This window comes from Zosterops lateralis, assembly GCF_965231275.1.
Source record: "Zosterops lateralis genome assembly, chromosome: 1".
Lineage (NCBI taxonomy): Eukaryota > Metazoa > Chordata > Aves > Passeriformes > Zosteropidae > Zosterops > Zosterops lateralis.
The window spans coordinates 23,695,915-23,723,076 of record NC_139762.1 but is presented as its reverse complement, the minus strand read 5'-3'; the positions used below and the strand labels follow the sequence as shown (position 1 = coordinate 23,723,076).

Here is a 27,162-nt window from a genome sequence, read left to right as displayed (position 1 = left end):
CAAAGTAAGACATAGTGACATACAGAAAAGCAGGGAAGGTAATTAATATAATGAAATAAGGGTATTTTCCATCCAATTATTTGCTCCAATGAACACAGAAAAGAAAGGTTAAATAATCTGAAAAGTCTGGGGATTTTGTGAGGATTTTTGCATTTTCCATTAAGCTCTAAGGCTGGTGTCCACAACAGTTGCATTAAATTAATAGTCTTAACTGTGTAGGTAAAAATATACCATATTTGATGTCCAGCTTAACATTTTGTATAAACTACAGACTTAAGTTAAGGCTTAACATTAGGTAAATTTGACCACAGTTGTTACTTTTTTATGTCCACAATTAAGATCTGGAATGTCAATTCTCCCATTCCCTCTTCTCAAAATATTTTCGTTCTCCAAGTACTTTACCATCTTTGAGATGGTAAGAAAGGTTGTCCCTCCTCCCCTTTTTGATAGACTACATGACAGCCCTTCATACATTGTAGCAGCTGCTGAAGAAAAATGCTTTTCTATTAAGTCAGGAATGTCACTACTTGGTCATGAGACAGCAGACAGACCTTCATCATTTTTGCAAAAGTTATCTCCAGGGAAAACCATCAGCATGTTTCATTTCCACACTAGCAACTCACTCTTATCACAGACCATCATTCTTCTAAGACAGGTATTTGAATAATACTTCAGATTTGACAATGGCTGACAGATAAAGAAACATGAAATTAAACACAGTGCCTACTAATAAAGCGCTAAATATGAGTTATAGAAAAAAAGGAAAAAGAAAGAACAGAGCAGTATTTCATTAACACAAATTACAATATAGATTCAGAAAGTAGGAAAGTTATTTTTATATAAATTCCTGAGAAACTATACAGAGAAACAGTTTGCAGAGGAAAAGCCAGTGAAAGAAAACTCTACCAAAACCAGTGAGAAGTGTTATTTACTAAATCTAAGCAGAGGCAGGTTCTTTGACACTGCAAGGAATGGTAATTCACATCCTCACCCACAGGCATGATCTAATTCCTGCCACACATAACCAGCAAAAATGCATCTTTTTTCCTTCTCCAAAGTCATACTTAGTAACTTCTTTTAAACCAAGGTAATTTAAAAAGGTATGGAACAACAGAAGTAAACAGAATCACATTCAAGATGTTAGAGTTTATTTTAGGAATGTCGACAAAAATAATACAAACATCTTCAATATTGTACATTTGTTTAACATTTTAAGATAATAAACACCAAGAGAGGTGATTTAAAGCGTACAGAATAAATGGGAACGTACAATCAGACTGGAGGGACTTTGCTTGTCACATTATAATGGTAACCTACTAAAAGTGCTCAAGGAAACACCTCTATGAAAAGAAAGACAGGAAATAAATCGCATTATGGAAAATACCAAAAGAACAATAAAAGGTTAAAAAAAATACTGCCTTGTTACTGTACTGGGTCTGGCAGCGACTGAGGTAAGTTTAGTCACAGCAGCCCTTACGGTGCTGCTCTGCTTTGGATTTGTGGCAAGAATAGTGCTGGTAACACACCAGTGCTTTGGCTTTTGCTGACAGTTGCTTGCACACCATCAAGGTTTCATTTTTCCCCCCCTCTATGGCTGCTCCGGCAACTAGGCCAGAAGTGAGCATGAAGCTGAGAGAGGGCACAGTTGGCCAAAACTGACCCAAATCGACCCTATTCCAGGCTCACCAAGAAAAATGGAGGGGGGACTGGGCAAATGTCTGCTTCTGGGAGGTGGCAACTGCCTTTGCAGAATTAGTTCCCACTATCCTCCTTTCCTTCACTTACTGTGCCTTTACCTCGACCCTTTGCTGTACCCATTCTCTTCCACATGCCCCTGAGGGAGGGAGGAAGCAGCTGGGCAGTGCCCAAGCTGCTGGCCAGGGTCACTCTGGTAAACTGCAGAATCTGGGCAACTTTATACCTTTTTTTAATATACATTAACTTTGCAGAAGAAAGTGTTCACACAGACTGACGTTTCTTAAATTTAGGAACACGTAACTATGTTTGTTTCAGGATGGATCTTCCTCCTGTTTTGCTAACTGGTTTATTTTTCACATCAGTGCTATATTCGAAGTACATATTAACATTCCTACAACTGAATTCCATTATTCAAAGACAACTATGCTCCTCCTCTCTGTCAACCCTTACATATTACACTCTTGGAAGATCTTTTTCCAGGCAAAAACAACTCTCCACCCACAAGAATGCGCACAATGTATTTTTCGTCAATTGTTTCTGCTATGTGGAGCTGTGCTTCCATGTTGCGTTTTGGTTTTTTATATATATATATATGGTTTTATATATATATATATATAAAGAGATCTCTTTATTTAGGAAGAGATAACATGAGAACAACTACTTTAATTGGCAGTTAAGACTGAACTCAAACACACTATTGTAACTACCAACCATCTAAATCAAGCAATAAAAAATAGATTTAAGAAGAGGAAAGATAACCAACCAACAAACTTCAGTGAACATTTCAACAACAAAAACCATTTATAAAAAAATTACTTCTATACACACAGGACATAGAAACATGTTATTTCAGGAAGTCTTTAGCTGCTTTTAGTTTTACAACCAGGAAAAAAACACTTTAGAGAGAAAAAAAAGCAGAAGAGCACAAAGGGCAAATGAAAACAAATTGTCTTCTTGGATTCTGGAGTTACAATTCTTGTGGAAGATGCTCATCTTATTCATTCTCAAATCTGCTGTAAGGGTTATCAGAATCCTGCAGAAGACCTGTAAAACAAAATGGGACTACATTTATCATTTTCTTATAACAGAAAAGCTGAGTTACTGACTTCCCTGCAGTAGGTGCTGCATATAACAAATTGAAAAGGCAAGTTTTGTAATAGTTGCTCTATTACCTAAACACTCAAGAATTATAATAAATTAAAATTGTTCTTAAGCACTCTTACTTTTCAGACTATAATCATGATTAAGTATTTCATGATTTAGCAGGGAGAGAACATTTTTCTATGAAAAATTATCATGGAAAACACATTTCTCATTTGTGAGGTATACCCACATGCACTTGTGAGAGTCAAGTTGACAAAAACCAAAGTATAGAGATGTCTCAAGAAGAACAGGTTCCAAGTGGCCAGTTTATTAATGCAAGTGACTATAAGATGATCATCCTTTTAAAATGTAAGATGCTGCTAGTTTGACTTAGTTCTACTTCAATTATACCCAACAATCTGTCATGTTCTTTTATCTGTCATATTCTTCATTGCTTTTCTGCAAGGGCAATAATCTCTAAGAAAAAAAGATCACTTCTTATGTGCACTAAAACCTCCAGGGACCACAACAAGAGCATCACTTAATCCAAGCTGCGGTATGTTTCCCTCACAAAGATTCTTGATGACTTTATACTGGAATACTGTCACAGAAAACACTGCAAAGCCATCCAATTTTGCTGAGGCCTGGATATGCAAAGCATCCTCTGTATGGATTAGCTGAGCAACCGCTGTTCCACACAGAAATTATTTCAAAGAGACTTCAAACAACACTTTAAACCAGAGGTAGGCAGAAGACTGAAAATAAAGGAGCCCTGTAAGAGTCCAGAGGCTGACCTTATGTTGTGAAAGGACAGGATACTATTGCTATTTTTTCTGCCACAATTTTTATACTGATGTCTGACAGGGACTCTTCTCTAGCTCATTTGTCTAGGCATGGAGACAGAAGACCACCTGAGCAACTCCAAATCACAAATGTTTAGATTCACAATAATGAAAAAAAAATTTTTTTTCTAGTCACTGCTTGTAAGAACTCCCCTCAGTCCTTTTCACACCATATCTCTTTTCTGCATGTACCTGCACACAGATACTGAACATTCACTGTTTTATCTGAAAGTCAAAACCTAATGCTGCTGTAGGCAGACTACACTATTGCCTACCTTGTGCAGTTGGTGAGCTTCATTTGAACTGCCAGGTTATTTTAAGATGCCAGTCAAGCAGCACAACTGCTCAGTGCTGATTACTGTATCAGTTACTGCAACTAACCACCTGATAGGGAACAGTAAATATTTGGAATAAAGAATAAATATGAAAAGTCCTATAATCACTCAAACAAACAAGATTACAAGTAGTCAACTTGTAAAACGTTAATATCGAAACTATCCCTCATATATAATGATCCTTATTTTTCCAAGGAGTAAGCCAGTAACATTTATAAAGCTTCAGCCAGATAACATGACACATAGTCTATCTATCTGATGTAAGACCTTTTATCAGAGGTACTATCCATTTCTGTAATTGTTTTTGGAAAAAAATATTTAAGCATTTGTTTAATAAGAATATACTTAGATGATATAATTGTCAAAAATAATCTACAATATTCTCAGATTTTGAAATTTTTGTATTTTTAAACTTCTAGAAGGTGGTTACTTCTCAGATTTTCATCTTACCTTTCATGCATTTAAACAAGCAGTTGTGATGTCCACTAACTCTATTCCAGCTGTCAAGTAAACTAATACACAATAAAAAAAACCCCTCTTATCCTTGGCCTGCCATTCAGACTTGTTAATACTTTGACAGTTAGGATATACGGCTCCTAATATATTTAGTTACCTGAAACACAACTGAGTAGTCCAATTTATAAAAAAAACTGCAGTGCTTCTGTATCTCACCCCTTGGAAATACAGAACACGTTTACACAAAATTACCAAAAATAAGCATCAATACTAGAAATTACCACTATTATTACAATTACCATTGCATAAACTCCCTGCACTCATTAAGTTCCATTTACAAATAAATGCACCTAACTTCAAAAAGCTTTCCACAAAGTGGCAAGACATGGTACCATATTCCCCGATAAAATGAACGTAGTCTGCAGACTTTTCTCCATAGAGTTTGGCGCATGCTTATTATAATTTTTTTGATATTTCACTCAGGACACATACTAAACACCTCACAGACCTGAAAGTAGCACAGTAAAACACTAGATACTGTTCTTTACAGTTCAAACAACTGAAACCCAATGGAGAAGATTTTCTACATCCAGTAGTGCCAATTCAAATTAACCAGAGGATTGTGTTAAGAGTCCTGATAAACCTTTCCTATACCATTCTGAGGAGTGAATATACTTTTCTCCTGCACCAAAGCACTCAGCTAAAAGCCATTTTAGAAAACTGATCCTCATTTTTCAAGTGAATGTGTAATTTTTACTCCTCACTGCAAATGCCATTCCCAGTAGTACTTGCTTGAATTTTACTGAATTATGTTTAGGAATGAACAGATCTAATCACTACCAATCAGGCATTAGTACGCCTGACTTAAAAGTACTCTCATCTGTTTCATGACAAAATACTGAAACTAAATAGGCTTTAAGAACTATGGGTCAATCCAGTGTGAATACTATTGGCTCTGACTTCAGAAATTGATCTCCCAAGCAAAAGGGACTTCAAGAGAAATGGCAAGCCCTCCTTCCAAATGAGAATAACCAGGGGTTACAATACCTGATCCACTTTCCTTTCAGCCTTGCTCTCAAACTTGCATCCAGCATTTAAATCTTTTACCCTCAGCATTTTAAGTACATCATAAGATTACATTAAATAAGAGAAGTGAGACAGTAGCTCATCACTTGCACCAGCTCTTACTGAAGAAGTATCAGGTTCCAGTAAGTGGACAAAAACTATTTGGAGAGACATACAAAAAAAGAGCATGACAAAAAGCCTCTGGCAGCTCCCACAGCTGCCCTGCCAGTGCCACTCTGAGAACCTGGCAGCCCATGCTAATAGGGCAGCATGTCTGGTTCAGCTGAAGCTCTTGTGCTGCCTTGAAGCAGACAGGAGCTGTCTCTTGACTGTTTCCTGTCTGACATGAGAGCCATTACCCAAGTTGTCATTTACCCTCCAGGGTTCAGAGAAACCAGATGTTTGTATCTTCAGGAGCCTTGTTTGTAATCAAGTCCATTACATGGCACTGATGAACTTGAATCTTGGCACACAGGTGACTTAAAAGTTCTTCTATTTACCCTCATTTTGAGGTTACTATTTGACCAACTTAGCAGTATCTAAGAAACACTCAAAATTTTGAAAGGTATAGTAGTCCAGTATCTTTCATTAGTTTGTATGAAATAATTATGAAATGACAAAGCAATGGTCAAAAGAAATTAATATCTCTTTCCAGCACATTCATTTATAGTGTATACTATCTAACTATGCAGGTTCCCAGTCACTGAGATCTGATTCTCATCATGTACTAACACTGCCCAAAACCAGAATTAACAACTGAAATACTTACAAGAGACTGTATAGTTGAAAACAAAAAACAATAACCTAGTTTGCTGCATGTCTTCACTCCTTAAACTTTTCCTCCTTATTTTTAGTTCCCCAGATTAACAGCTCTATTCTTAACAAATCACATAGCTTTCAGTGTTTGGCAATGCAGGGCTCTCCTGACTTGCATTCAGAACAATGAAGAAGGTCAAGGCAAAGTATCTACCTTGAACAGAAGAAACATTTACTGTCATAAACTACTGAATATAAAAACCAATGTCTTACATAAAATAAACAAGAGAGGATTACATACCATTAAAATAGCTAATCAAAACCTTTGCAGAACTAAAGCAATGAAATGATAATCATTTTGCAAAAATTAAATGAAAAAAATCTTTCCACTAATATTAGGCAAAATCCTCAAATAAATAAATAATAAAGCAGCTTCTCACTAATGCTATACTGAACACACAATAGAAGCAAATGCAGCAGGAATTAAATTGTAGTTCCTTTGTGTACTACAGAAGCTGCAAAGTACTCTGAATTCTACTTTAAATGTTTCCTAAGAGTCAACGTATAATTTGTGTAATCATATTGCATTCATATATGTGAGCAAATGAAAAATACTATCAAATTGTGCAATAAAGAAACAATTGAAAGTGTGTACTCCTGGTTGCTAAAGCTCTATTGCTTCCAATGCTCCCAAAGGATTGTGGCTAGAGTGACACCTGCAGTGCATTATAAATGTGTAATTACCATTTAAATGGGGTATGGAAAGCTGGGGGATGAAATGGGAAAAGGCATTCCCTTAAAGCCAACCAAATACTGAAATTTCAGGCATCATCATCTTAATCTACAGTCAGGTTAACAAAGTCATTGTCATTCTGCCACTCATCCATAACTGAGAATCCTCTCTGCAGTGTGCAAGAGTGCAAAATAATCTAGTGCCTCCATAATTATTTGCAGCAATTTTTATTAGATTATGTTTAATATGCTAACATCTGTATTTTCTAGATAGTAAAAAGTGTCAACAGAAGATCCAAGTCTACTCTATGTCTCACCAAATTATTCTGACAATAATTTGTCTGTATATTACCAGAATGCAACCCTTATATTCAACAGCAATTATATTTTTGAATTTCAAAATTTATACATATTTTGTGTTTCATTTCTCCTCAGTTATGTAAGTCCTTTAAGGATGTGCTAATTATGTTTTTATGAGAGTTAGATTTTTCTTTAAGACAAAAATTAACCATGAGATTCCAGGCCTCAAATTGATATATCTGATAATATAAATTAATCTTTGTTTAGGCAATACAGCAAACATGTCAATAAACTTTATATAGAATTTGCTAATAAAATTTAACTTTTATAGTCCAATTGCAATCTTGTGCAGTTAAGCTGCATTGCAAAATGTAAGTGCAGGAAGAAGTGAGTACATCTGACTTCTTACAAGAAGCAACACCTTCCATTAACACAATGAATGTACAGACTTGTTTCTCATTAATTCACTGATAGTGGAGGCAAAATGACAGTAGCTCTCCTATGACTGTGTCCACAGTATAGCTACAAGCAATACTTGACTGACTGAACTTGATGTCTGTATTCCAGAGGCATTGCATTATACAATTTTAAATTTCAGGGAACTTAAGTACTCCAACAAGATCCAGCAAAGCACTCCACAGAGGTCTGGAAGTTAAGCACTGAACAGACAACTGTCTTCAGTAAAATGTAGGGCCATGCAGAGGCAAATGAACTGGTTCCACAAGCAGAACATAACTGAATGCAGCTTTCACATCCCTGAACCCCAGTGCAGGGCTCTGACATGGGAGCTATGATTTTGCACCCAGAACTTGCATCCTGGCTGCATCCAGGAGATGCAAAGGTCCATCTGCACTCAGTGCTGCAAGTTATTGTGGGGACACAGCCACTACTCTAAGCTCTTCACCATATCTTTCCCAATGAATCAAACTTGCTGAGATTGACTGTGAAGTCTCTTGTAAGGAGAAACAAATAAAAAAGCCTGTGTTGTTTTTGTTGTGCTTGGATCTTGTTTGCTTTTTTTACATCTAGACTATTGTCAACCACTCAAACGCCTCTTGAAACTGAACTGTGGTTGAGATACAGGGTTTATTATCCTGTAAAATACCACAGAACAACTTCCATGACTGCTGTTTAACAAAAGTTACTTCCAGTTTCTACAACATTCTTTCTCCTGTAGCTCAAGCTTCACAGTGTAGTTTTCCTCCTTCAGAGTCCAGGCAAAGAATCATTCTTTTATAAATGTGCTCTAGGCAGAGAATTCCCTACAGAGTTTGTCTGTATCACTTCTGCATCAGGCAAAGGGCAGGCTGCAGATTCATGAAGGCATTCCTAGACTCTGCCAATCAGTTTAACAAGAGGATGAAAATTAACAGCATTGAGTGACTGTTCAGACCCCTAGAAACACCTTCTCTGACATTAGTGCAATTTGCATAATAAAAAATGCAGCAGAGTTTTAGCAGATCTGTCTCTGAATACACAGTACTATTAACCCTATGAACAAATCCAATGGAAAGTGCAAGCACTGGCAAAACTACATACTAAGAATCTCCTATACAACACAGCAGGTCCTACAGTCTTGTGACATTCTTCTACAACTGGAAGCTTGCACAGCTTCACTTAGAAACAAAGAAAAAAAATATTTTATCCCTACATTAGGCTGCATCCTCCACCCTTCTTTTTCAAGCTTGATTTACAAGCTTGCTATCTACTAGTCAGTCTCTCCTTCAATAGCCATGACTCTAGTAGCAAAGTTCAAGTAGGTTCATTTATCACATCCAATAACACACAAAAAAGCCCCCAAACTCAGTCCTCTTACTTAGGAATAGACAGGATGATCCACTTATTTTAATCAATATATTTAAGTGCCCATCCCAAGCACACTTGTCTTCTTGCCCAGTTGGGCAGTCAGTGCAGGAAGAGAACAGGAGCATAAACATGCTGAGATCAGGTGTCAGAAGACAGGCATCAGCAGAAAACTGGGCTTGATTATTTTTGCCACTCATAAAGCAGCTTATTTCTGCTGTGAATTTTAACAATAATTAGGGAAAAGGAATCAACTTAGGCATAGTATCAAAACAAGATGACACATACCATACTTCTTACGTATTTCATCATGCTTCAGTTTTCTTTCATGTTTCCTGCAAGAAATAAAGGCATCAGAAGAACATTCAGACTCTTTTGAGCTGCAAGCAAACTATAATTACATCCAAAAAGGACAACAGCATTTTTTGTATTTGCATTAGTAATGACATTACAATTAAAAAAAAAAACAAAACACACTTAGCAGTTCTATATATATTACCTTTCTATTTACACTTCATCTGTAAGTATCTACATACATTGTATCTCTAAGACCACAAATTCTTATTAATTGATAGTGCAAATATAAGATGTATTATAATAAACAATAAGAAATACCTTTCTTTTCTATATGAAAGTAAAGCATCCACATTATGCACACATTCATACACTGAGGTGTTCATCTGTACATAAGAAGCAAAGTACTTCACTACACTGAAAGACTCCCGAATGCTTTCCAGCAGGGAGCATCACTGTAAAATTTAGCTGTGCACAGAATGTACTTCAGAGTACTAATTCAATGTAATAATTCTAAAAGGATAAAAAGGTGTATTAGTATTTTGCTTAAGATGTACAGCAAGTTTAAGTGAAAACTACTGCTTTCTAAAATAAAGCATGGCATCCATGCAGAGAATAAATCAAAATATTGTGCTAAATACAAATTGGTTTTTATGTTGTCTGACCATAAGGCCATTCTCAAGCCTGTATCTAATACTGACAAACTTAAATTATTCGCATAAACCAAGTTTCTGATGAGTGGATTTCTCCTTCCCCTTTGCAAAGGTGAAGGGTGACAAAGGAAAGATGTTTAAATTGAAAGAATTCCATTTTTTCTCAGATAGTTCTCCTATACTACAAAAGAAGGATCTATTTTGCTTAGTTTAAAAAACAAACATAAAACTCCTACACATCTGCTTCATGATCCAGGATCTATATACCTTGAGGAAAAGACATAGAATTTGGCAAAGATGTTCCTCAAACAAAAATTTAAAAAAAAAAATAAAACATACAAATACACCCTTTGCTACCCCCAGTCAGACAAGTTGTGACTTCTGCCGGATTCCAATTTGCACGTATTCTGCAGAAAGCTGTTAAGCACTGACAGCTTAATTCACCAAAGATCCCATCTGCCCTATGCATATTCCACCTCCCAACAATTCCTACTGCTAATCAGATCCTCTGCGTCCTCAGAAGCAATTATCCTGCTTCCTACTGAGCTGAGGGTTGAACTGGCCTTTTCCAGCAATTGCACTTCTGGAAAAGCACGCAGATGAAGCATGATGAGAAAAACCAAACAAGACAGAGAGACTCAAAACCTTCCACCACTATTTCCCAGAGATACTCATGTTCATTACATCCCTCTGCATTATTAAGCCCAGGCAGCAGAGTAAACAAAGCAACCTGGCCAAAATGCAGTAAGAGGCACTGGAGAGTCAGGGTACTAAAATTCAGGTAGAAGAAGAAAGTCAGGATTGAAGAGAACAGAAAAAAAAAGGGACAAATTTACCCATTGAAGGTAACTGACAACAGGATTTCTGCTTTCTGTGGTATATAAGATATTATATGGGGCAAGGAATTTTGGGAAGAGAATAGAGAAGTTCTGCTTAAAGCAGCCTTCTCCAATATAAAGCTAAACCTTTCTACTGTATAATTTTCACATGAGCTTAAACCAGGTTTATTACTGGTGGTACTAATGGCATTTCTTTGTTTTGCATATCCTGTCTGAAGTAATGGAGACTCACTGCTGCATTTTCAGCTACTGAAACCTCGGTACTTCAACAGTCAGTGTGAATCAGTTCTGAAATCAGAAAGCACCTGCTTAAGAAGGGGATGGTGCGAAACCAAGCTGCGTAGGCTTTAAACCTCAGAAAGTCTTTAGGATACTTCCCTAGGCCATTCAAAACAAAACACCAAACATCTAATTAAGTTTGAAGAGTAAAACCATTAATATCATTGAAACATTCAAACTCTGACAGGCAGCCACAATGGCATCACTTCACCTATGACTAAATCCTTGCTCAGTAAATAAGACTTAGGTACACATCAACCCAGAAGAACCAGACACAGCTCTGAAAGGCAGTCCCTGAATCAGCCACCCAGAATTACTGCACCACCCACATCTCACATTATGATCAGCTCAAGTCACTTTAGTCTTCCAAGCTGGTTCTGTATCTTAACACTATTGCTGGAGTCTTGGCTTCTCATGCAAGTTGTCCCCACTGCTCTAAGGTGAGGAAGTATTTTTCTCAGTACTAACCATTCACATAATAATTTTCCACACTTGGTTCTTCACAAATAAACGCCCATCCTTTCTTTCCCTGGCCTCTCTCCTTGTTCTTCACCACCAATACACTATCAATTTATACTTGGCACTGGATCTTATTGCTTAGCATTTGTTTATAGAATTCTAAAATAAATAATGATCCATAAATTATATAAATCTAACATATAAATATATCATGTATTTGAAGCTGTAAATAATTGAGTGTATAGAAAAAGACTCACTATTCAATGCTATGCTTAAAATTATTTTTCATATTAGAGATAATGAGGTCAAATAAAGAACTAAAGCTATGCAATAGAATACTTGTTTTAAGTCAAAAATTGAACTCCAGACATCCTTTTCTTCATGCCCCTCACTATAAGTGCAAACTCAAACCATCATCAGTGACTTTCAACTCTCTCAGTAAACTGACAGCTAGCTTCAACCTTGTGAGGACAAGCAAGAGAGCCAACATAATTACCTTTACTTTTCATTTTAACAGGTATCCTTTAAAGAGACACTGAAGTATCTGTAAGTAACTGAGTGCAAACAAATATTAAACTTAAAAAGCAGATTTTTACAGTGTACCTGAAAAGACAGAAAATACTAGGTGCTGCAATCATCTTAAACTTTCCACAAAAATATTTCCACGGAAACTATGGAACTTGGGCCTCCTTACTTTGTTTTTACCATTCACTAAAGGAATCATGAAATGATGCTCAGGCTAGTCCTGTTCACCTCTCATTGCCAACTGATATGAACAGCCGTATTTAAAGTAGCTGTATTGCACAGAAAAAACCCCAACATGTCATATGACAATAAAAAAAACAAAACCAGATAGACACAAGGTCAATGCTATGCCTGTTTTCCTCCCATGATATTTATCTGAACATCTATTCAGCTATTTTCATAAACTATGTGAAAACTTCACAGTAGAAAGGAAGGACTACACAGTAGACTACACAGTACCAAGGCACTGTTTTCCTCTGCAGGTTGCTTGTCAAAAATGGGTTGTTGAGAATATTAATTTGTTCTACAACCTGCTACAAGCAATTCATCCTTCAAAGGTCTTAGAGGAAGCACGCAGTGGGTAGGGTGAGGTGCTCTAGGTGCTGGAAGTGGCCCACTCCTGGTGTTTTCCCATGACCCCCAGCCACACACACAATAGGTATTCATGTTCAGAACACGGAAACACCCCGGGGCTGCTGCTAAGCTCTCTCTTGCAATTAAAACAGTTTCTGTTTCACAGACACAATCCTGAGACAAGCTGGGAAAGAGTAATGCTGCTCTAAGTAAGGCTGCAGCAATCACTCTGGCAGTGCAGTCTGCTCCCAGTGATCCTTGCTCCCAGGCTAAATTCAAGAATGGAGCTGCTATTAGCTCTGTGTTGCTAATTGCCTAGTGCAACAGCACTTGCTTGGTGTGTGCAAAGCACACTTTACACTCCAGTAGCATCAGACTTCCTACAGATTAACTGTACCAAGAATTTAAAGCTGATACACAAATCACAGTGGAAAGGTTATGGAACACAATCATCCCCTGTTAGGCACCTAGTCAGAAGTCTGCTTTATAACAAACAGAGGTAAGTGCTGTCTTAACTGAACAAAGTCACATAATTAAGGATGTACATTTGATAACAAGGCACATGGTTTTGGCATACAAAAAACCCACTGATATTCCTCACTGGATCTCTTCTCTTTGAAAAGAAACATAAGCATTATAGGAGAAACATCATGTTCATACCAGCACTCAGCCTACGGTGCTGTGACTAGTTACAACTGGATTAACAGGTAGAAACTCACCTTTTTTTTTCTGATCCATTGCAAATATTCAATACAACTTATCTAAGAAACTGTGCGTGAGTATATTTCGTAAATCAGACACCTATTTCTTATTCTTCCAGGTACATTTAGGTCTGACACTTTCAGCTCACAAATTCAGATGTATACGAAAACAAATTTGCATCTGTTCTCTTCTTGGATAATGTTTGTCATCAACCTTGCAATGATGCACAGAGCACTCATTGTACCTGCCACACTGAGCATCAAGTTGTTTGCTCTCTATTCATCTACAGCAATACAGCTCTTAATCAGGTACATCAACCTCATAATAAAGCTCTGTTTTGTAAAAACCTGAGCTGTAAAAACTGTCATGCCTAACATCACAACGCCACTTTGTTTGGTACTCCATGTATTTCTTAGAAGGGCGGGATACTCCTACATCACCAGGAAGTGTATACTACATATCAAGCTGTCAAGACTTACCTCTGAAGAGACTGTAGCCTTCGTTCCTCTCTCTTCCTAGCCAGATGCTCCTCTTCTTCATCTAGTCTGCTAAAAAAATTAGGAGGGAAGGAGAGCATAAGAGGAGGAAAAAGCAACTTTATTGCTATCATTATTTAGTTACTGTACTTTCAAAAAGAACTTACAATCTGACCAGAGATACTACTTCATAGCCATGTAAAATTTAACAGCTTAGTAAGTATAATTGACAACTTTGTGTAATTATCCTTTCACAGTTTATAATATCCAAATGCCCTACTCATGTAGTAATATGCCCTTCAGCCTCCACAGGACTATTTACAGCTTCTCAGGAAGAGGATGCAGACTGTTCCAGAAGCAGGATTCGTAACTGCCCCTTTCTCTATGTGTCACTCCCCATTTAAGACTCGGTGTTCTGCACGTGCACAGTTAAGTCCATTGTTGTCCTCTGGAAGATTGATGATTCATAAGCCTTTGATGCCAGAACAATTTATCTTCCCAACAACCATTACTATCCAATCTCGAGCTGCCCCCAGGAAATGAGTCTGTTCTGGAATGAGCAAGGATTTACCTGAATATCAGCTGTGTGATTCTGGTAAATGCTGAACCTACACAGTACATCTGAGCTCTGCATGTGCAGATATGCTCTACTGAATTCTCTGCTGCACTTTAGCTTTGTGTCCTGCCTTGGAGAAACCTCAGCTTCACTTAACCATTAGACAGACTGTGTAAGACTGGTAGGACTCCAAAGCAAATGTCAAACAATTTTTCTGTTAGTTTTTCTATGACAGAATTTATGATGATTCTTCGGGATTAGTAAACGGACAACAGCCATGCTTGCCCAGGTGCTAATCATCTTCCAAAAGTGAATATAGTTCTGAAGATGTCTGAGATTAATATTTACTATATTAATACACCTGAACAGCATTAACACACATCTGTAGACACCAACATCTAAGTTAAGCAAGAGTGACATCCAGTGGTTAATTACAGCATGTCAAATGCTTCAAAACAGAAAATTCAGGCATACTCAGCTCTGGAAATGTGAATTCAATTCTTTCATGTGCTCAAACAGTCCATATATCTCTCTGAACACTTTAGTTATTTCAATACAAGCCAGTATTTCAGAATCTATGCAATGTTTCAGAAACAAATTTCTTAGTTCCAGCTTTTTCACCTAAAGAATTAGAAAAATCTTGGGGGAGCAGGAACCACACACAACAGGTCTCTTTTATTTGAAAACAATGTTAGACCCTTTTGGAAAATGAATCAATTCTCCACATCAGCATGTCTGGCATGACTAGAAGCTCCCATTCTTGGGTACCTTCCTGTAAAACAGCTTTACTGGAGACCTCATTCTTGTAACTATGCAATAATCTTCACAATTGGTATTGCAAAATATAAAAGCATCAAATAAATAAAATGTTGCTATATGACTCAGAAAATGCATTTCTTTCTTGTAATTAAACAGCATTAAATATCTTCTGATTTCTGGATACTTTGAATGAATAGTTCTTCCAAATTCATAAAGTTTGATATTATACAAAAAAACATGGTTGATAACAGAAGCTCACAGAAGTCTATTTAGTAGAGTTTAATGAATAATAGTTTTTCATGAAACTGTCACAAGTACATGGAACCAGACTCTTAAAGTCCAAAAACACAGGATAAAAATAAAAACTACGCACCGATATTCCTAAAATTCCTCTGGTAGGATGGACACAGATGAGCCAACTACATTACTGATGTGGGATTTAATGCACATAAATATTCTCTGTGTTGAAGGAAAACGTAAGTTCAGGCTTCTCAAACAACACACCAAAAATTCCCAAAAGAAACACTGATACTTCTGCAAAACAAGGTTACACCTCTGATCTCAGATGATACATAAATGATAAAGAGTCAGTTAAACAGATCTGATACTACATTTCCACAACCTTTCCTTCCTCCTATTCATGAAAAAAAGTTTCTTTTGTGGAAAATGAGTCCCCAAAAGTAAGGAAGAAGAGAGCAAAAAGAATTCTAGCCAAGAATCAGTGGGCTTAAAGTCAATAATGTACCAGGCTTCAGTGTAATAACACATTCTGACTTCTCCTGAAATAAGCTGGACCTCAGATTGACAAGGCCTCTAAATCCTCTAAGGGTCACAAGATTAAGCTTGACACCTTTGGAGTCTTGGCATAAGATGACTCTCAACTAACCCTCTATTTTTAGAATTAGATGTTACAGTACTGATTGACAACTTAGCTACTAAAACTGAAGGCTGGCACAATTATCTCTTTTCACAGGATTCAAGCTTTATTTGCTGACATGTCAGCCACAGGAGCCTACTCAGTTGCTCTGCAGAGGATGTTGGCTGATCTTATGTAAGATCTAAACCTGTTCTTTACATCTTCAGGGCTTATCAGCACAGGGCTAAAGAGTATTCATTTTTGAACTAGGCAGAGTAGGTACACCAACCTACCAACAGAACAGTACTTGCTTCTTCCTCAGGGAAGAGAGAAAGGAATGAGATGTTATTTATAATTATTTTCACACTTCTTTAAAGCCACACATGTACCATATTTCCCTGGCTTTAAGATCAGCACTAAACAATGTACAGTTGCATAAGTACCTTCAAAAAAACGAAAACCATATCTCAAACAGGAACAATGAGTCAAAGGTACTTTAAAAAGTATAGAAATCATTTCAGACCAAGAAATAATGTCCCCATTTTATTCGTACAGGAAGTACTGAAGGACAAAAAGAACAGAGCTAGCTGAAACTTCACTGTCCAGAAAGCTTTAAAACTTGAGTGATAAAGGCAAGCATATTGTGCTGTCCCACTTCATATCACAGCACTGATGTACCTATTGTAGTTACTCATCAACTACTTCCCTCCTTTTAAGAATATTAGCGACTTAAAGAAGCCAGTTAAAAAAAATTAAAAGATCTTAAGAACATTTAATTTTTGCAGTATTACTATCCTTGAAAATAAGTAAATCATTCTTAGTATCTTAGAGCAAAGAGGTATTATCTTGCATTTAGAGTATCTTCTTGAATTGGCAAAGAGAGCTAATCCCTCAGATACTGACTGCTGACAGGTCCTAGAGCAGCTCTGAAAGATGTGTGTATAGGTGCTGTATAGAGGACATTGTTACATTGCTGTACCATGAGCTTGCCTTGAAAGAAATTATTTATACCATTATCACAAGAAGCAAAGATTTATTTGGTCATTGAAAGATTTCATGGCCAGTGTTACTACGAAAGTGTGAAACATAGAAGTGTAAAGTAATAGCTTACCTGAAGTCAGACACATCAGTGCTGTTACCACTAGAAAAATCACTTCCATGTCATTCCAGCACCATTTCCAGTGTCATAGTACCTGTCACTAAGCATCTCTTACCTTGTTGTCTTTCTCAAACAAATAAAGCCAAGTTACCAAAACTGCTTCCAAATGAAAATATCCTTAGTATACTGGAGAGTAAAAATTGTAGATAGATAGAGAAGACCAGCACTCAGTGTTAGCAAAGGAAACAAATGCATGTGTTTACCTCCTGGAACGCTTTCTGCAGTAACAGCAGTAACAGCAACAGACTGTTATGGTCACCAGAATGAGTCCAGCTATCACAGCCATGGCAATAATTAAATCTTCAAAGTTTACTGAAAAACATGAATATATTCAACTTGTTAGACTCCATTAGTAACATTTATCTTTCTGATAATTCTTCCCTTCCTTCTCAGACACTTTTTCATCCCTATATGCAAAAACCTCCACATAATTCTGTTTAACTGCTCCAGATAAAATGCAGTATACCACATTCAAACTTTGCTATAATGCATAATCTACACTGAACAGACATCAAATAAAACCATATTTCTCATTTTGTTACTTCCCTACAAGTTACAAACAATTAAATATACTTCACCTAGTAAAGCAAAAATTCTTTTAAAATTTTGTTTTAAACAAAATTTAATTTTTTCAAAAGTATACTACTTAATTGAAGCAAAAAAGATTTTTTTGAACCTATGAAAGTGCAGGAAAAGACTGTCAGTTTTCAGTCTACACTCCTGGCACCATTACCTATTTCATCTGCTTACTATTCATGAAAACACCCAACACAATTAAGTTACTTTGTATTAGACTGTTCTTCACTTCACTCTGGTTAATAATCTGTCAACACACATTATTCATATAAAATTGTAACTGGAAGCAACTCATTTGTTTTTGACTTTGAAAGCTGCACTATTCACCTTCATTTTCAGCAATGGTGAACAACATTCATCTCTTAATTTTATTTGCTCAAAGAAAAAAAAGAAAAAACATCACCACCATCTTCACAAGTTAATTAATTTTCCTGCTGTGTTTGTAGGGGACAGTCTCAATAAGATCATATAACCCCATGGCATGTTGCTGTCTGTAATTTGTAAATAATCTATTAAGGAAATGCATATTTTAGAGTGTTTTTGTTGTTGTTTTGATCTGGGCTTTTTTTCTACCTTTTTTTTTTTTTCTGAGAATGTGCTCCATCATGAAGTTTTCATTCTGTGTTTAAGCTACAGTCAACCTAGAAACACAGATGGCATACAAGATAGAAGCCATTTCCACAGCAGCAGTAAACTGTCAAGACCACCTTTAGTATCAGTAGAAAAGGACATGTGTTTCTCTACCTGGTGTGCTTGAGAGTGTCAACTTACTTCACAGCACCTCATTTGATGCTGTATTTTGGATTTCTGGCTCAAACATGCTGGTAACACATCAATGGTCAGGCTGTTGCTGAGCAGGCTTGAAGAGCACCAAAATATTTTCCCACCTTCTCCTGCCCCCTTCCCTCTGCTCCCCCCAGTGAGTAGGGCTGGACACAGGCACGAGACTAGGAAGAGGTCAGGAGGGGACACTGACACAACACTTGACCCAAACTGCCCACCATACAATGTGGTCAGTGAAAAAATCTGAAGTGAAGGAAAGGCAAGTGGAGGGTGTAACTGGCTTCCAAGGGGAAAGCCAGTTCCAATGGAAATTGATTGTTTGGGGACTGACTGAGCATCAGTCTGCCTCTGAGGGGTCGTAAAAAAAAAAAAAAAAAAAAAAAAAAAAAAAAAAAAAAAGTCTTTTTTCCCTCTTTTTCCTTCTTTTATTAAACCATCTTTATCTCAGCCAAGGAAGTTTTCTGCTCTTGTTCCCTTTTCTTCCTCCATCCCACTGGGGCCATGGGTGGAGGGAGGAAACAGGCAGCTGTGTGAGCACTCAGCTACTGGCAGGAGTCAACCCCCCACACTTTCAGAAAAAAAACCCACTAAACATTTCATAATAAGAGCCGTTACTACAACACTGCAAGCCCAGTTTTCCTAAAAGTGAGCTTTATCACTGAAATTATATTCTTATCATACCCTAAAAAACTCTAACAAAAGTTTACACATAAATACCCGTTCTCTGAAAACAAAGCACAGAGCCCTTCTGTAAGAATATAGAATTGATTATGGTGATCTGTACTTTCTAATCTATTCACTCTGCAGTAGTCATTAAGTGGTAGTGTTCAGAAACTTGCATGTTACACTTTATCAGCAATCTACTTCTGCTACCCTAGCTTAGACTACTGCAAAATCTCTCTGCACTAAGCATGGCGACTTTCTTCAGTCAGCATAGTCCCTGATAGTTCATCCCCATTTGTTTTTGTCCTTTAGCCTCCTGGTGTCCATGCACAAACACACAGAAAGCAGAAAGCCTTTGCTCTGCTGGACTGAAGCTGTACTCTTGTTTCATACAAGAAGCTTTCCAAGGCCTTAGGTGTTCTCTGTTCCAGTCTAGTCTGATTTTAGATCTGTACCCACATTATTACAAAAACAGCTCCAAATATTTTACCCTGATGGCAGCACATGCTCAGTCCTGTATTTTGTGGTAAAACATGCAAAGCAAATGGAAATTGAAGAACAATTACATGATGCAGGATTACAGTGGCACCATGCATGTTCCTTTTAAACCTTATCTACATTGACTTTGGCACCCTGTTATTTCAGTTGTTTAAGCAAAAATAGCATTCACAAAGTTCTGTGTGACTCTATTCCTGTAGTATTGGTTCACTGCTGCCACTGGAATATAATAGAACTGTGTATCTATATAAATCATCCAACACTTTCAGAAATTTTAAAGGTAAAAATGTTTTAAAGCCATTGCATCAGCATAACTACACTGGCTGCTCACACAGAGACCTTAACAATTGTTTCTAAGTTCAGAAGATTAGAACTACGGCTCCAAATCATACCCACTGCCTCCTTGGCCCAACTCTCCAAATAAATTATCAGGAAACAGCTCTAGCAAGCTTACTTTAATCATACTCATAAATAATTCTCTACAGCAAAAGTAAAATTAGTACCTACTCCAGCAAACTCCCCATCGAGCATTTGAGAGAGAACACAATGAAGATGGTGGGAGAACAGTTCTTACAGGGTAATCAATACATGTGTTGTTGGTGTAACACCAAAGGCACTGTGCAAAAGAAACAAGAAAAATCCAAATTATTAATCTCCAAAAACAGTTAACAATTTAGTGCACCACTCCAAAGACAGATTTTTATGTGAATGTAATACTGGAGAAATGGAAGTGCTTTGTCTTATAAAGCCTATGGAAGTCCAACTTCTCAGTAAAACCTAAACTGAATGGTGAATAAGAACATTTTGTAATTATAAGTAATACTAGCCTGAAAATATTTGGGAACATACTGAGGTACTCTGCACACTTGAGGGTAAAATGGCTTTGGATTTAAAATTACTGGAATTAACAAATAAGAAATACAAAATTGGACGGCCAACTGTTCAGAACTTTAAAACACCTCGTATCTTTAAGGGATAAAAATATACCTATAATCTTACTTCAGACCTGCATTTGATTATCAACAGAAACAAAATAGTAAAGAATCCTTACAAGCCTACAGGAACTTTTGCTGCAAGGTAATGAATGATATAGCCTCATCCAGTGTGAGTTGCAAAGTATTCTGTCTACCCTAATTGCACTTACTTACATATCTGGATATTTTTATAATTTGAAGTGTTTATGTGTACTGTAGTTAAAATTCCAGTACAACATTTCTGCCTTTAAAGTCATCACTAAGCATTAAGCTTAGGTTTTGGTTTTCATCTGTTAAAATAAATACTTACTCAGAAATCATTTACCATACAACTCAAACAGTGAAATAGTTTTGAATAAGAGCAACAAGAATTTTTAACAGAACACGTTTTTTTAGGATTTGTTACAAAAAGAGCTCAGCCAGGAACTGTGCTTTATCTAACAGTACTATCAAGAACATCTCTGTCATACATCCTCAATTACACAAAGCCTGTTATCTTGCTCTTAATGGATTACAAAACGTTAAATACAAAGGAAACAATTTGTAACAGATTCTGCTTTCTGGAAAATGTGGATACAAGAAGATATTACTATTTTTTAGTTGCTAGACTGTACAAGTTAAACATACCCATAAGGACACATCAACAAAAAAACCTAAGAAAGTAGAATTCACTTTGGAAAAACCATGCCATTTTAATTATGGATGTTAGATGAGAATATGTGGTTTTGATTCAAATATTTAATAAGAATTAATAGATTAAAAATAACAACTAATAGGGGGCATAATAAAAGTCACTGTTAAACTCTGAACATAATGTTGACCTTGCTTTGAGCAGGAAGCTGAATGAGGTGGCTCATGAGGTCTCTCCTAATCCAAATGACTGCACACTGTTGGTGACAACTGGGAGCCCACACAGGGCACTGTGTCATTCTGATGGAGACTCCTGCATCCAACTACTGAAAACATGTCTAATCCAAAAGGCAATACCTGACACAGCTACTGGTTGGAGCAAGGGCTGAAGTACAAGAAAATATTTCAGTTGACTCACTCTCAATGATAAAAGAATCTGACAATACACAATCATCAATACAATTCAATTAATATTTTTTCCTTCAAGACAAAATATGCATAAGACAAGCAGGTAAGTTCAGATATTTCTCAATCTTCCCTGGTGAAAAGGTTTTCCAGTAATGGAAACTTATATGCAACTTTAAGACTCCTGAAATGTTTCTTTGCAGTGACATCTTAAGTTTGAATTTGAAATAATCTCACTTCTGTTCTGCAGGGAATAATGCCTTTTGCATGCTTATCACAATCCTTATTGTAGAACTAAAGTTTTCCACAAAGAAATAGAAACAAATTCTAACATTTAAATGTCTTTCTTATTGCATTCTCACTGGAAATCTAAACACCAACAATGGCTTAGCCTGGCAGTTTTAAGCACACACAGTCTGATGTAGTCAGAGGGACCTGCACACTCTGCCTCAGTTACAGGGACTTCTTGAGGCATCTAGAGAAAGGCACTTCCAGTTTATTCGCATTAATTTCCCAGCTTTCCTAACACAACAGAAAAAAAAGCAAGGCGTTTTAACTGTCTAAGTTTCTTAGATGGACATTTAACTAAGTGCTACCCACAAAATGAGCATGAATCTGAGGCAGCAGCAACATCAACTTGCTCAGCTGAGCTATACAAGCCCTGAGCACGCACTGACTGGATTCGATCTGTCCTCTCCAGACAAAGCACAGAAACAGCCTGAGTGACCAAATCATGGAGCAAGCGTGGCAAAGTGAGAGCACACTGGCATCACATGTGACAGAGGGAAAGTAACACATCAGCTGACTCTATCATTTAAATAAGACACAAACAGCCAAAGAAAGCCTAACAATTTGATTTCATATTAAATGAAATATTGAAATTCTTATCAATCAAAAAAGATGTTAAAAATCTTACCGAAACATTTTTTAGACATTCTTCACAGGACTTCTGGGAAAATGCTGAACATGCTAAAAAAACCAAACAAAACCAAATTATACAGAGATTATATTTATTTTTCTATTTACAGAGATTTATAGTTATTTTTATTCCATAAGGTCAAGCATTTATCATAATATTTAACCTTTCTTTTCTTTCCTAATCCTAGATACAAGCAATAATTTTGACTGAAGTAATGAAATCTCAGTAATTCCATTCCAGGAGAACTGCAGCCAACAGAGATAAAAAACATTTCAGTTTAGACACAGGGAAACAATTCCAGCTTATCTCTAACCTCAGTTTGCTTTCTCTAAGGACAAGACAGAAGATGTAACCCAAGAGTCTCCTGGTTGCTCCACTGAAATTTTAGAACTTAAACACTTTCAAGCTGTGCAGTTCTGGAAGCTTTGCAAAAGGTGACCCTTGCTTAGCATTTATCCCCTTCCATAGGTATTAACTTTTTTTTTCTGACAGAAAAGAGTTTTTAAAAGATAAAGCTCTCCAAATAATATAATTTTAAATAACAATAAAATACACTTCCAAATATAGGACACAAAGTTACTATGCAAGAGATCAATAAGAACTTTAACAGAAGCTTGACAAGCCAAGTGATGCATTTTCTCTGAGTTTAAAAAAACCCCACATACTTACTGGTGCTCACATTTACTTTTTTTTTAGAAGTATCACATGTTTATCATCTTAAGAGCAGTCTTTTTTTATCCATAACTCAGATACAACTTGTGGCACAGGACCACATACATGCCTTAGTCTTGACCTAGATGAACTACTTCAAAGATGAGGGGGAATCTCCTTTCCTTGTCTGAACCTAGATTTTTCTTCCAGTAATTGTAATTCCTATTGTTGGGAAAGATGGGACAGGAGGGGCCTGTGGATATGATTGCCTGGCAAGAAATACTGGAGATGTAAAACCTGTGAGTGAAATAGAAATGAAAGCCAGCTCTGTGATGTGATCATGGCAGGCAGGAAGATGGTGATTAGCTGGAGGTAGGTTGAGGGATAGAAAACAAAAGGACCCCAGTGTGTAGCCCCTCTCCACTCTGCCAAGGTGTCAATGAAAAAAATAGATAAGGAAAGTAGTCTTCAGAGTTTAGAATATAGGATGATATGGTAATATAGTAGTTCTCATTGGCTGCATGCAAAGTTTGTAGGTTTTGTATCTCGCACCAGTTGGTCACTGTAAATTACAATATTCAACACAAAAGGAGATACAATTTATTGTAATAAGGTCCTCACGCTCTCTTCTCTTACCGCTCTGACCCCTACACTCTTCTTACCTTTCTTAGCCCTCTTAGCTCTTTTACCTCCCTTACCCCTGCTATCTCCTTTACCTCATACCCTCTCTCTCTCTTTGGGGTTTCCCTTCAGCCGAGGCTGGTGGCTGAAGGCAAAGCCCTTTTTACCCACGACCCTTGCAATAAAACCACGTGTTTCTAGAATACCTCGGGTCTGCAGAGTTCCTTCTCCCTGCCGTCCATGGATGCCTTACATCCTATGATAATTTATTACACCAGTTAATGAAACAAACTTGTTCTTATTTCAGCATATCACAAATACAAACGGAAATGATCTCTAAATGGCGCATTATTCACAAGCAGTTGCCATTTTGAGCTAGAGTTACTTGCTTGTGAAACAACTACAGATTTCAATATTTTCTTTTTATAATTCATAATTAAATATTAAAAGTAAATATTTCTGGTACTAGTCCTTAACATTAACTGCATTTTATGTACCAGTATATTCATCTTTAATTAATATACTCATATAGAAAACTCCCTTACCAGTTTCTCCCTTACCAATCAAATTGTTACAGGTACCAAATAACAGCCCAAGTGTAAGGCCCATATACCAATTCATAAAAAATCAACATGAGGAGCAGGTTCAGAAACTGTCCAGTTTATATTTTAAAATTTTCAAATTTTCAACACGGAGTATAACCATGCTTATTGGAAAAATATTTCATTACTTTTTCAATGTGAGATTTAAAACACTCAAACAAACAAGCTTTCTGAACATGAATTAGTAAGGCTGATTAGCTTCAAGTTAGTTGTCTCAAAAAACTGGAGGCTCCCTTTTCAAGTATAAACCCTTCCCTAAAGGAAACTAAACATCTCTAGCTGGGATTTAGACACACCTGCCAAGGTGCACTTGAGATACCCAAATCTGATGCCAGCCAACCTGACTGCACCTTTGTGGTCACATCTGCTGGTGGCAACTAAATCTGAGGCCGAGCTTCACCAACTGCCTGCCAAAAGCAGCGAAGAGATGAATGACTCCAACAGAACAGGGAGGGACGCGCACCTCCGTCAGCTTTTCCTGAGGCACATTCCTCATCATTACCCAGGGTTGAGCAAACCCTGGCGACTGTGTACTCTAGGATAACCCTGCTTGAGCAAGGGACGTTGGACCAGGGGGCCGCCCTGGCCCCATCCCGCGATTCTGTGACTGTCACCGTGCACGAAGACCCGGACACCCCCGCGGCCCCGCGGGCTGGCAAACCCCAGCGCCACCAGCCCGTCCCTCGCCCTGGGGCGGACTGTTCCCTGCCGGCCCCGGGGACAGCACCACGGCAAGCCCCGAGCCCTCCGTAACTCTCCTGAAGGCGCTTCGGGCGCCGGTGGGCCCTGGCAGCCCTCGGGGCGAGCCCGAGCCCGTGTCCGCCGCCGAGCCCCCTCTGCCCGGCCAGGCCCGCCCCGCTGGACGGGGAAGGCCCCGCGGCCGCACCGCTGGACGGACGGGGAAGCAAAGGGAGCGACGCCCGCCCCTCCTTACCCTGCACCGGCGCCGGCGGAACCGTGGTGCGGATCTGCTCCATCCCGGCCACGGCGCGGCCCCACAGCAGCGCCAGGCCCTGCAGCCAGAGCGGCCACAGCGGCCACAGCGGCCACCACCGCACCGCCTCCATGGCCGGGCCGGGCCGCGCCGCTCGGGCCCCGCTCGCCCCGGGACCGGCCCCGCGCAGGCGCCGCCAGACGGGGGGGCGGGGCCCTGAGGGAGCGGGCGGGGCTCGGGCCGGGCTCGCCTTCCCCGCTCCGGGGCGGGGGTGACGGGCGGGCTGTGGGGGTGACAGGCGGGCCCTGCCTGCTACCCGTCCGCAGGTACTGCCGGGGAGAGCTGAGATACGCGGGGCCTTTTCCTCTGTCTTCTTCGTTTGATGTGACACGCTTTCCCCTTTCTTTGCAGTGTGAACTTCCCGGTGCCTGTGGGGGCAGGGAGCTGGCGAGGATCCCGTGCCCTGGCTCCTGTTTCCTGGTTTGTTTCCTCAGGGAGGATGCCCAGCAAGCTGCCAGAGCCAGCGGAGACAGTAAAGACATCCCTAAACCAGGGCTGGCCGGAGAAATTAATAAAGAGATGGAAGCAAATTGAAAATTTTCCATGACCTTCCAATTTTAAAAGACCAACGAGTTGGTTTTGCACGGTGACCCACCTCTCAGGGCCTTTGGGAAGAATCTAGCACCCTTTCAAGTGCCCAGGGATATACAGAACACCCAGATAAGCCTGCAAGATAGAACGCAGGAACAAAAGAAAGACCCCAAACCCTCTGAGATGGCAGAGTAAGGACACGCAAGACATTCTGGGCATGTCAGTGGCCCTAGATAGCTGTGGTTAGATACCAAAACAAGTCCTTAATGGCCAGTGAAGTGACTTGCCCTGCTGTGACAGCCAGCCTTACTTTAGTTAAACAATCCTACTCCTGAACTTCATTAGCTGCTCTGTGCCTTTTTCAGGAATGGGAAGTTTGATATTTGTCAATTAATAGCTGAAGTACCGGTGTAGGTCTTGCTAGTGCTCAAAGATTTCTGCTCCAAGCAGGAGGCAAACACTCATTCCAAGTATGGCATTGTTCAGTCAGTAGTGATCCCAGCTGCTTGAGACCTCCCTTCTCAAACACTCCTCTTCTGTTTGCACCATTTTTATTACTCTCGTGTAATTAAGGCCATTGTTGCTACAGGAAGTATTGCAATTGGTTTGTGGGCATAGGGACAGCGGGTCTGGGCTGTTTGAGAGGCTTTTGTAAATGCACTTAAGCCTTAACAAGAAATAAGAGGAATGTTTCCTCACAGTGCTTGACCTTGCCATCCTATCTATTTTTAGACACATGATTCACCTCATCGCAGAGATTAATCTCCCTAAAATCCTACATAGTAAGAGATGAGTAGCTCCAAGAAAAATTCAGAGGGAATTAGGATAACTTTAGTATGGTGGCTTAAGGCCAATGTGTAAAATTGACGAGATCAAACTCGAGTAAGGTACCCTTACCTTAAATTTTCAACCTGTGCATTAAAAAGGTGTTTACATTTAATTTTGTCTATGTTATCTTCAGATTTTTGCCAGCAGCACTAGAATCCCTGCTTCTTGGTCTTCAGGGATATTAGAAAAATAAAGCCAAAGTGTGGCTATATGGGCCATATGGAGACAAAGAATTTTTTTAACTTTAAATGTTAAATGTAGGAAAGTATTAAGTATTATTATGACTT

The 27,162-nt window shown here is 38.4% G+C and overlaps 1 protein-coding gene across 2 annotated transcripts; it reads right to left on the bottom strand.

The window, feature by feature from the left end:
• Positions 1–1,131: 1,131 nt before the first annotated feature.
• On the bottom strand, positions 1,132–25,592 carry PTTG1IP2 (PTTG1IP family member 2). 2 transcript variants are annotated; one of them, XM_083875432.1, is made up of 7 exons: positions 25,457–25,592; positions 22,646–22,698; positions 20,228–20,336; positions 17,404–17,512; positions 13,874–13,942; positions 9,359–9,405; positions 1,132–2,742 (listed from the first exon to the last, which is right to left on the bottom strand). In XM_083875432.1, the coding sequence occupies exons 1-7, from the start codon at positions 25,587–25,589 to the stop codon at positions 2,693–2,695; spliced, it is 570 nt and encodes a 189-aa protein (XP_083731558.1). In that variant the 5' UTR covers positions 25,590–25,592; the 3' UTR covers positions 1,132–2,692. The 2 variants fall into 2 exon arrangements, with proteins under 2 accessions (XP_083731558.1, XP_083731559.1); XM_083875433.1 differs by having other exon boundaries at positions 13,874–13,939.
• Positions 25,593–27,162: the final 1,570 nt, after the last annotated feature.